This window comes from Opisthocomus hoazin, chromosome 2 (assembly GCF_030867145.1).
Source record: "Opisthocomus hoazin isolate bOpiHoa1 chromosome 2, bOpiHoa1.hap1, whole genome shotgun sequence".
Lineage (NCBI taxonomy): Eukaryota > Metazoa > Chordata > Aves > Opisthocomiformes > Opisthocomidae > Opisthocomus > Opisthocomus hoazin.
The window spans coordinates 75,376,871-75,388,065 of NC_134415.1; the positions used below are offsets into that span (position 1 = coordinate 75,376,871).

Consider the following 11,195-nt stretch of genomic DNA (forward strand, 5'->3'; position numbering starts at 1 on the left):
GCTTGCGGAAAACAGGGCTTGTTCCACCGGATCGGGGGTTAGGGCTTGGTGCCTACCACAGGGGTATGATGCAGGACTGAGGCCCAACGCGCCAGCTCTTCCGGAGTGGGTCTGTGTTTGTCCAATTCCGTTTATCATGGAAATCCTGATGCTTCAACTCCATGCAAACAGCATTGATAGGAAAGTTTGTGTCCCTCCTAATGCCGTTCCTTTAGCCCTGGCTGCAGCGTTGGGCCAGAGAAGTAAGCACAGGAGAGAAGAGACTAGGTGAGGCAGGAGAACAGAGAGGAGATGAGGTGCAGAGCCAGGGCCGGGGCCAGCAGTCAAGGAGAGGAGAAGTGACGAACTTGGGGCTTGTGTGATGAACGAGGAGGGTGCCTTGTGCCTGGGTCAGGTGGTGCAGGAGGGAACTTGCCATGCTGTGGGGAGATGGGACACCCTCAGTAATGTCCCGTGTGGTGTTACGTCTCCTAGTGGGACAGCTCTCCTGTTTGTATTTATCCTGCCTTTATCAAGAATGTAAATAAGCAACCGACACATCCCTGAAGAAGCGCTCCAGTACTCAGTCAGCCTGGGGTTTTGTGGCTGCAGCCGAGCGCGGCAAAGGGAGGTGCCCACGCATGCGAGTGGGGCTCAGGGGCACACATCCCTGCACCCCTGCACCCCTGCACCGGCTCCTCCAGCGCCTTCCCCTTCTCCCACAGGACCTGGAGCAGAGAGGGCAGGGGCAGGAGGAGGAAGGACACGGCACCCCGGCGCCTCTCCGTTACAGTTTACACTCACAGACTTGGTGCGCTTTATTCATGGATTATCCCTGGCTCTGGAGGCAGTGGAAGGTGCACTGCAAAGGTAACTCCTCCTGTACGATTAGAGACGGCCGTGAACAGGGGGACTCTGCTGGTCCAAGCTGCTTGTCAGTACAGTCAGTTTAGATCAGTCATACCATGCTGGGAACCAGATTAACAATCTGATTTCCCTAGCCTGTAGCCCCAAAGCTTGGGGGTTGACTGAAGTAAAGCTTTTGCTTTTTCTTTCTTTTTTCTCTTTTCCTTTTTTTCTTTTTCTTTCTTCCTTTTTCTTTTTTTCTTTTTTTCTTTTTCTTCTTCTTCTTCTTTTTCTTTTTCTTTTTTCTTTTTTTTTTTTCATTTTCTTTTTTTTTCCTTTTTTCTTTTAATGATTCCCCATACAAAATTGCCTAGCCTACAAAATCAGTACCTCACTCCTCCAAACACTCACACCGCAAGTTCTCCTTCCCCTGCTGCAACTGCTCCTCTGGGTGGCAGGCCAGGGAAGCCAGCCAGGACACTGCAGTCCGCCAGAGGAGCTGGCTCGCCCTTCTGTAATCAAAAGGCCACGTTAATTACGATCTTTGCCCAGAAAAAGATGCACGAGAACTGCCAGTCAGAGAACTCTGGTGCATCTGAAGCTACCAGCAGCATTCACCTCTCTTCTTGGAAGGGAACAACCTTTAATCCCTTGCTAAAGCTTATCATGAACCTAAATAGGACTTCAAAGGGAAGGCGAGCAGGGGCGGCAGTCCCTCCTGACCCAAGGAGGAGACGGGGCAGATCCATTTCCCCAGAGACAGGCAGCACAGCCCACGGGAGGCACCGGGGGTTACTCCGACTCTCACCCTCCCTCCCCTCCTCCTCCGCTGCCCAGGGGTCCTGTGGAAAACCCACTGCAAAGGGAGGTGGGAAGTAAGGAAGGTTACCCTGAAGCTTGCCAACACCAGGCTGTAAGTGCAGGGGCACATATATACACATCTAAGAGCTGCATTCCTGCAACTGCAGCTGTACTGAACCAAAACTCTCATTAAAATACAGTGGAGACTGCAACCACAAATGCTATGTCCCCACCCCGCTTCCATCCTTTCCTTGACAGATCACTGTCAACCTGTTAATACTGTTAACACTGTTAATACCGTTAACACTGTTAATACCATTCATTAAAACAGTATTCCTTCATGCTCTGCTAATTTTCAGTTATTTTCAGAATGGGAAATCAGTGCTTGCAGTGAATGTGCCCGGAGCTCACTTTGCGAACTCGCTCTGCGGCAGCGGGTACTCTGGCTGTGCCCGGTACCGCCGTGCCCCGCAGCACATCCCATCCCTCTGCTCCTTCCCTGGGGTCTGCATGAACAGGGCAGGAGCTGCGCTTGTCCGTCTGTCCCAGTCGGGCCAGTCTGTTGGCCCAGCGGGCAGCCAGAGAGCACCAGCCGGTGGGAACCTCTGCACAGCACTGGGGATGGGGCACCAGGAGGGTCTGCTCTTCGGGCTGCAGGGCTGGGGACTTGCAGCCCGGCTCTTGCAGTGTGTGACAAGCATGCGACAGGTAAGACACATGTAACATATAAGCAGGGTTTTGTTCCTGTTTCCAGATTTCCCGCAAGCATTCACGGTTAAGCAGTTAATCTATGATGCAAAGAGGAATAAAACAGTCTTGTGAAACGTCGCCGAGGTTATCTGCACTGTCACTGCATCAGGAGCTGTGGCTTCAGTCCTGCAAGGACTCGCGTCCAGGCCTTAAAGGTAGGTGCTGTGAGCAGTCCCCCTGGAGCCAGAACAACCCAGAGTGAGCAAAACTCTGCAAGAATTTGCCAAAACAAGATATGTGTGCTTTCAGACTGCAGCCCACCTGGAGCAGGAGCGTTGTTTAAAACTTGTTTGCACAGCACCTAACACCTCGGGCCACAGTTTCGACTCTGGTGTTTGGATGCTTTCACAATACAACAACAAGTGAGGGTACCTGGAGAGCAAATGTCAAAACCAACATTCATGTATTCATTGCATAAATTCTCATGCTTGAAAGTGTTCACGTCAAAATGAATTGTAAATGCCAGTGAAGTAAACGACTGGTTTGTGCTTATATGATTATTTCCAAACGTATTTGGGCTGTATTGCCCAGCCCTCCTGGTATGAATTGCAGAGGAGAGGGGGAAAAAAGAAAGAACTGTGGTGAAGCACAACCAATGCTAAAGCCAAATTAATCTTTTTTTAAAAAAACTTTAAAAACAGCCTAAAAATCCCCACAGGCAAATGCTCACAGAATGATCCTGTTATCTTCAAGCCTCTGCAGCAATAAAGTTAAATGCCATTTTCAGTTACTTTTCTCCTCCAGAGGGCTGCTGCCTTCTTTCTTGATAAACACCTCAGAACATTTTTGGTTTAACCAGCAATATAAATGCCGGAGTCCCTCCCTTGCCCTTTACAGCTTGTCCGGACGCTGGCTAGCTGGAGGCCGAGGGCGCAGCGTCTGGCTGCAGGAGTCACGGCGAGCCACCTCCTGCCATTTGCAGAGCACCGGCCGGGGATGCTCTGCACACATTGCTCCTTGCCAGTTTCTCACAGTGTTTACTCGCGCTGCGTTATCGTACACTTGCTATCAGGATTCCTGCTCTTTCGCAGAAAAGGAGTTATTGCTGAGCTGAAACCCAGGAGAAGCAAGTCTGGGTTATCCATAACTCGATTTCTGACAGACGGTGAACGTTATGCCAGATTATGTGAGAGCGTCGGAAGGTAAAAGCTCTCATCACAGCACAAAAGTCCATTTTCTGCTGCTTCTCCTTGTGTCAGAGGGGTAATGTTAGGACTCTCCTCTTACACGCATCGAACTCTGTCAGCCTTCAATGACATTACACTAAGAAAAAAAGCAGAACAAAACAAAACATGGCAGTGTTGGGATCAGATGCTTTCCCGGTTAGAAAGTTGGCTTTTACATACAAAGGCAAATTGCCATTTTGGCACTCTTCATTAATTATTCATCACCTCATAGTAGCATTTTAATTTACCAGTGCAACAGCAATGCTACAGTCCCCTCCTCTATCAGCTTTATAAAGAAACATCTGTTATTACGGAGCAGCCCCCTGATTTCGTACTGATACACCATACACTAAAATGTAACACTGCGACAACCCTGCGTTTGCTTATCTCTTGTATTTATCACAGTACGTTTTACTCAGTAAGAAAATATTTTCAACTGCTAGGATTTCCATTTATCTTTAATGCAAAGTAATAAAATAACTCACTTCATCCACATGACAGGTGTTTTTCCTATTTCATCCTGAAGTTTCCAGTTTGCCTCTTTCTCTTAGTCAGCTTTCATTCTTCATAAAAGCACACAGGGTGAAAGAAGGAGATACCTTTAATACAGCTTTCCTACTGTTAAATAGCTATTCCCCGTTTCAAAAAACCGAAAACAAAACAAAACGACTATTAAAGTGACAAAACGACAGCAACAAGTAGACAAAGAGAAATGTTCGAGGCAACTCAGACCTATTGTCCATCATGTGCCTTTCCCTCTGGTGTTCCCCTTCAAGGCTGTCGGGCTGAGGGCGAGCCGCTCTTCATGGATTTCCTTCCTGCCCCTGCTTTGAGAAGGTTTTTGCTCTCACCAGAAAATGTTTCTCGTAAAAAAAAAAAAAAGCCACAACCAAACAACCGTTCTATATCCAAGGCAAATGTTGTGCCAGACTCTGAGAAGTGCCACCTTGGTTTGTGTCTTTCGGGGGTTTGAGCAGTTGTGCGTGGAACAGCTGCATCTCTGTAAGCCCAGGGCAGGTGGCCCCGGCCAGACATTTGCCACTCACAGCCACAAAGCTGAAAAATCTGACCGGTTCCTTGATAGTCCAAAAATGTTCGGGAGTTCCAGTTTCTTCTCCTTTTACTTTTCAATAAAGTAAAAATCCAGTTCAAAACTGCTAAATAGCTTTCCCATGGTTGCATTCGAGAAATAATTTTCACTGCCATAAAAAAATATTCACACCACCAAAAAAAACAAAACACAAAACCCCGCGATCTCCTCTGCCCCCTGTACGAAGGCCAGTGGTTTTGCATCACCATCCACGCCGCCACTTGGCTCTTTCAGAGCCGTCCGACCGCAGTTCTGGGCGTGGAGTCTGCTCAAACAGAAGTTCAACGTCTTTGGCTCTCCTCTTGCAACGGAAGGGTTTTCCTCTCCAAAACAAGTCTAAAGCACCGTCCTCGCAATGCCAGGTCCTTTTAAGTCCTGTTGTCTTTCCCCAAGCTGCAGGGCTACGGTGGGCTTGGAAAAGGGCAGGGGGGATCTGGGAGCCTTTGAGTCAGCACATCAGCTCAGAAGGGATCCGCCACAGAAGGAGTAACGGCGAGCTGCAAACCAAGATCAGAAGCTGTTACAAACTGACCCGATTTCAGCTCTGAATGCCACCATGTCTAACAGGCAGAGATCTACAGGGGAGAGCCAGGGGAAGAAGAGTGAAGGACAGCTCTAAAACCAGTATAGATCCTTGCTTTTGTCCTGAGGCTGCAAACCTGAGAACGGAGAGAAGAAAAAAAGGGAAGAAGAAAAATAGGTACAGGCGGTTAAGGACAGAGAAAGACAAACTGCATTTCTGGCAGCCGAGATCAGAGAATCACCCCACAGCACGGGCTCCCCAGCGCTGGCAGGAGGCTTGGAGCAAGGAGCGGAGCGCGAGCTAGACCGGAGACAGGCACACGTCGCTCCTGCCCGACGCGAGGCCGCCGTGAGGAGCCATCCGTGGCTGCGATAGCCCGGCTTCAGCACGGAGAACTGCCGCCAGAGCGGGCTTTCCCTGCCTCCACCACCGCTGGCCTGGGAACTGCCACTGCTGGCTGTGCCCCCGTCACCTTTTTGCCACCGCTATGGCCACACAGCCTTGCTGCCAGGCACGCCACCAGGCACAGGCTACCGGTACCAGGGGAAAAGCACTGCCCTTTTTGCTCAGCAAATGCAGCTGTGCTTTCCTCTCAGAAACTGGGAGGGAAAATCAAGTCAGGAGGTAGTTAATGAACCTGTGCAGGGGCTAGAAGTGACCTGCTCTGCGGTGGCTGCCTGCGCCCCTGCCATCGGGGCAGCCCGTGGTGGGAGCCAAGCGGTGACCTTCAGGGCAGCTCCGTCCTGCTCCCAGCTCTCGCTGCTGAAGGTGAGACAAGCGTGCCTCAAAGCAACCTGCACCCTCAGGGCACGTTTTCTGGTGCCAGAAGTTCCAAGGGTGTTGGGGGGGGGCGTGTGACGTGTTGCCCCATCCCATCCTCCCCCTCCTCCTCCTCTTGAGAGCCCCAAGAAGGGCACCCAGGGCAGAGCTCTGGTGTCTCCCAAGGGGCTTCCACCCCCAATTTATCCCCCCACAGCAGCACCCCAGCCTCCCTGCCTCGGGGGGCCCTTCCCTGCTACCAGGGGTGGTGCGAGGGAGGCAGGGGCCAGGGGGGGACGCGGAGGTCCGGAGGGCAGCTCTTTACCTGCGTCCACGTTGAGGCCGAGGCTCTGCGCCATGTCCCCCGCCGCGCTGGGGAAGGGTCCTGGCGTCGTCCACGCTGCAGCGGCGCCCGCCTCGCTCTTGCCCAGTTCGCAGGGGGGGCTGACCGGCGTGGGCACAGAGGCGGGGGTGAGGCGGTGGGGGCGGACGGAGGCGGTGGGCACCAGGAGCGAGCCGTAGCGGGGGTCGAAGTGGGGGCCGTAGACCTCGTGCACGGCGGCGGGGCGGGGGTAGGCAGCGCTCTGCGTCCCGATGTAGGGGTGGTGGTGGTGGTGGTGGTGGTGGTGGTGGGCATGGTGCCAGGGCTCGGGGCCGCCCTGGTGCAGGTGGCTGTGCAGGGGGGCCGGGGCGTAGGGGTCAGCGGCGAAGGGCAGGTCGCTGTGGGCGGCAGCTGCCAGGGGGCTGCTCAGGGTGGCGGGGACCGAGGAGGGCTGGTACGCGCTGTTCCAGAAGGACGGCGGGAAGCTGCGCTGGCTCATCGGGAAGGAACCATCTGGGTGAAGGGAGCGGGAGAGAAAGGAAGCAGTGAGCACACCCAGCCAGCCCTGATCTCCCTTTCCTGGGGCTCTGCCCCTCCCCAGATCCCCCCAGATCAGCCCTTGCTTTCCCTTTATCCCCCCCAAAACTGCCAAACACAAGAAATCGCTCCCAACGAGTACAGATTCCTCTCCAGCTCAGCATCCAGCACGCCCAGCTTATCCATCAGACTGGAACTATTTGCTCCAACTTTCTCTTAGCACGTATTTGGGCAACAGGCCGTTATCTAAGGTGAGGGAAACACCTTTTCTCCTCAGTAGCAGAAGCTGAGTGAGAGCTATTCTGCTCCGCAGCGACTTCCAGGCTTGAATTTTTCTTGTTTGTTTTTGTAGCAATCTCCCTGCCTAAGCACTTACACCCAACACCTCGGAGGATGCCCGACCCTGCCAGGAAAGCGGCTGCTGCCTCGGTGAGGTTTCAAAGCAGGCAGGAACAGCGCAAGATGGGACTAAGGGCCGGCGCCAGCCTTCTAAACATCTGGGGGTGATTCTCCATCTACTACACTGCACCTAACGCCTGTCTCCTGGCTACACCGTTAACCCCTTTGGGAGGCACTCTGCAGATCTTTGGAGGCAGGCAGGGAGAAGGACAAGGCCCCTGCATTTTCTTTGCCCAGTAAGCAGCGTGCAAGATGGACCAGTGATTATTAACAGCACAGATAGCCATTATGCATTATTAATTGGGAGTGCACACTGCTCCTGAGAAATAACAGCACGCTCCCGGCACACGTCTGCCAGGGAGGTACGTCAGCTCCACGCCCTGGCACTGCGCGGGAGAAGGGGCAGCGGTTCACAACGAGCAAAGAAATCCCCCCTCCTGCCATCAATTCCAGCGCTGAATATCTTTCGGCTGTGAAATATTTAAACTGCTATTTTGTTCTCAGAAACTACTGACAGCAATTCACGGGGGGGCTGGGAAAGCGGCTCTCGGCTGGGCAGGCGGCCCTGAGAGGGAGGGTCCCCAAAACTGCCCCAAAAGTAGTGCCTGCCCTCACTCCCTGGTGGGCGGAGGGTGGGGAAGGCTATTCCCCGCCACCTCGAGTACCCCAGGGGCTCGTCCAGGGTGAGTCGGGCACGGCTACCGAGAGGTGCGCATCAGCCGCGTCCTCAGCCTTGCGGGCACAGGGCCACTGCCGTGGGCAGGTCCGAAAGCCCTCATCCTCAGAAACCTGGGGTCTTGGTCTCCGCTCCAGCAGCAACCAGGGCGGTGATACACTCAGGGCGAGACACAGGGGTGCACATGATCTGTTTTTTGAGCGGTGGGAAGCCCGGGAGATGGTTCCCACATTTGCTCTTTGCTTTGTTCCCGCCATCAATTATGACCACGCTAAGCTGAAAGCTCCCCGGCAGGGTCAGCAGGGGAGGCGCCTGCTGCAGCCACAGCGGGGGGGTCCCTGAAGGGGTCTCTCCTGCCTTGGTGGGGTCCCTCCTGCCTTGGGGGGGGTGTTCCTTGGAGGGGTCCCTCCTGCCTTGGTGGTGAGGGGGTCCTTGGAGGGGTCCCTCCTGCCTTGGTGGGGTCTGTCCCACCTTGGTGGGGTCACTCCTGCCTTGGTGGCAGGGGGTCCCTGGAGGGGTCCCTCTCACCTTGGTAGGATCCCTCCTGCCTAGATAGGGGGGGATCCCTGGAGGGCACCCGCGGCCGGCGGAGGGGAGGCAGCCGCCCCGGGGGGAGCCGGACGGGGACCCCACCGCCCTGCCCGCCCCTCCGCGCCCCTGCTCACCCCGCCAGGAGCCGGCGTTCCGCGCCGCCTTGGCGCTGCCGAGCGAGAAGCTGCTGGGCTGGCTGAGGGCCCGGCTGAAGTGCTCGTCCACCACGGCGCTGATGTCCCCCTGGAAGTAGGTGAAGAGGACGCAGCGGGAGCTGATGTACTCGGCCTCGGGGGGACGCTCCTTCTCGGGGCTGCAGTCTTCCTCCTTGATGCTGGCCGCGGGGTGGCCGGAGAAGGAGCCGCTGGCGCCGGCGCTGCTGCCGCTCTCCGGGGCTTCTTGCATCTTGGAGTAAAAGGCGAGCTTCTGGAGGAAAGGGGCAAGGAAGGGGGGACGACGGAGGCGGTCACGCAGGGATGCAGCGCCCAGCCCGCCCCCGCCACCTTCCCGAGGGGATGCCGAGGTCTGGCCCCCGGCCGCCCGCCCCGCAGCACCCCACGCCCCGCAGCATCCCCCCGCCCCTCAGCTGCACGTCTGTCCCACCCCGCAGAGGCAGGCGAGGGGCTGCAAATAGGGCCGGGGGCCCGAAACGGAGAGGTGCCGAGCGGGGCGGAGCGGGACAGCCCCAGAGCGGGGCAGGCGCGGGTCCCCCGCACGAAGCCCCGCACCAGAAGGCGCTTTGCGGGCCGGGTCCTGGGGGGCCCGGCGGGAGCCGAGGAGCTGAGGGGAGCGGGGCGAGGCGGGGGGCGGCGGGGAGGGTCCGCGGCTCGCAAAATCTGCCCCGAAGAGGCAGAGGAGGAAGGGAAGAAAACAGCCAGACTGGCAGCCTCAAACGCATTTCAGGGCAAAAAAAAAAACCCACCCACATTTCCCTGGCCGGCAAGAAGCTCCAGGTATTTCCTACAACGTTATTCTGTTTTTACTGGACCCCGCTGGGTGGGAAAAGAGCGGGCGCGGAGAAGTTCGCCGGGTGCCTCCCATCTCCCCCGCCGCCGCCGGGAGGGTCCCGGGCACCGGCGCCGGGACGCGGAGGGGACGGGTGACAGCCCCGGGCCGAGACACGCGAGGCATGCCGTAATGTCACTCCCGTCGTGACCGCCGCCTCTCCCACTTGGCTCCCGGCTCGGCCATTGAGGCAATGATCGTCCCCCCTAAACCGTGTCACGCAGCCCTGTGCGGGGGTGGGGGTGGGGAAGGGGTTGGTGATGGGGGGGAAGGCAAAGTGGGGGAAGGCCTCACTTGCTATTGCAACAGCTATTGGGGTCCCTCTGCCAGGCGCGGGAGGCGGCACGCCGGGGGCTGCGCGGAGCGGGGCCGCTCGTCCCGGTCCCGGCCCCGGCCCCGGCGCCGCACGGCGGGGGCTGCCGCCCGCCCCCGGCCCGGGGCGATGCTGCCTCCGTCCACCCCCTTTTTCGTTTTGCTGGGGGGAGGAAGGAATTCATTTCTGGAACGGAAAAGGGGGAGGGAAAAAAAGAGAAAAACCCGAGGGGGGGGTGGAGGAGACAGCGGTGCGCAGCAGGTGCAGCCCGTGGGAAGGAGCCCCGACCCACGCGGGACAGTGCGGGCCCCGCAGCTCCCCGCGCACGGAACATCCCCGCGGCCGGCGGGATCCTTGCACCGAAGGGGATTCATCGGTACCCGCGACGGCGGTCCGTGCGGAGCCCCCGGGGCCGGGCGGGGGTCCCGCCGCCGAGCGGGCCCCGGGAGCGGGGACATCCCCGCCGCCCCGCCGCCGCCCCGCAGCCTTGCTCCCCCACCGCCAAAGCGGGGAGAACGCCGCAGCCCCGCGGCAGCCCCCCCGCTTCCCGAGGGTGACCCCGGAGCACCCCCTCCGAGGCGTCCGGTAAAACCTCCGCCCGACGTGGCTCCGCATCGCCGCGCTCGGACGGAGCCCGTCCCGGCAAAGGGAAAAACGAAAATAAAAAAAGAAAAACAAGAAAAGAAAAAAAAAGGGACCCCTGACAAGCCGCGGCGGGGTGGGAGCCGCGCTCCCGGGCAGCCCGCCGGCCGCCGCCGCGGTACGTACCCTGCCGAGCCCCGCGCCGCGGTGGGATGCGGCTCCGCTCCGCTCACCATCGCAGGCTCCCAGATCTCCCCCCCCCCACCCCCGCCCCCCCCTCTCCCCTTTCCCCTCCCCTTCTCCTTTTCCCTTTTTCCTTTTGGTGAGGCCCCAGACGGCCGTCCTCCGGGCGACACCCCTCCCACCCCCTGCCTCCCCCCGCGCCTACCTGGTGGCAGGGGCTGCAGGCTGCCGAGAAGCGGGGCTGGGGGGGGCCGTAGACCTGGCACACGACATCCAGGCAGCTCATGGCGGGCCGCGGGCGGCGGTGGGTTTTTTTCTCATCGACCCGTGCCCTGCGGAGCGGAGCAGTGCTTCGAGGGAGGGAGGCTCCCGGGGGTTAAGAGGCCCCACTCGTCGGTGGGAGGAGTGAGGGGGGGTGAGGCCGCGCTGGGCTTAGATGACACCCCCCCTCCCCTCCCTCCCTCCCCCCCGCCGTCTCTCCCTATAGCGCGGCTCCCGCCCGCAAACGCGCCGGGGCCGGAGGGGCTCCGCGGCCGCCGGGGGAGTTTGAGCCCTGGGCCTGGCGAAGGACAGGGATGGGGGCAGCTGGGGAGAGCCCCCTTCCCCAGCCGGGGCTGCCCGGGGGCAGCGGGGGGAGCTCCGGCGGCCGCGGGGAGCGGGGAGCCGAGCGGCGGGGCGGCCCCTCTCCCGCCGCCTCGCTTCGTTCCGTTCCGTTCAATTTGTTTCATTCCGT

The 11,195-nt window shown here is 58.3% G+C and overlaps 1 protein-coding gene across 7 annotated transcripts; it reads right to left on the reverse strand.

Moving 5' to 3' along the window:
• Positions 1-2,760: 2,760 nt before the first annotated feature.
• On the reverse strand, positions 2,761-10,852 carry VGLL2 (vestigial like family member 2). Of its 7 annotated transcripts, none has more exons than XR_012766605.1 (5): positions 10,668-10,852; positions 8,514-8,805; positions 6,240-6,749; positions 4,028-5,291; positions 2,761-3,639 (listed from the first exon to the last, which is right to left on the reverse strand). XR_012766605.1 is itself a non-coding variant. In XM_075446963.1 (5 exons), the coding sequence occupies exons 1-5, from the start codon at positions 10,746-10,748 to the stop codon at positions 5,208-5,210; spliced, it is 1,035 nt and encodes a 344-aa protein (XP_075303078.1). In that variant the 5' UTR covers positions 10,749-10,852; the 3' UTR covers positions 3,983-5,207. The 7 variants fall into 7 exon arrangements, 6 of the variants coding, with proteins under 6 accessions (XP_075303078.1, XP_075303040.1, XP_075303050.1 ...); XM_075446963.1 differs by lacking the exon at positions 2,761-3,639 and adding an exon at positions 5,915-5,938 and having other exon boundaries at positions 3,983-5,328; positions 6,233-6,749; XM_075446925.1 differs by lacking the exon at positions 2,761-3,639 and having other exon boundaries at positions 3,983-5,291; positions 8,514-8,802.
• Positions 10,853-11,195: the final 343 nt, after the last annotated feature.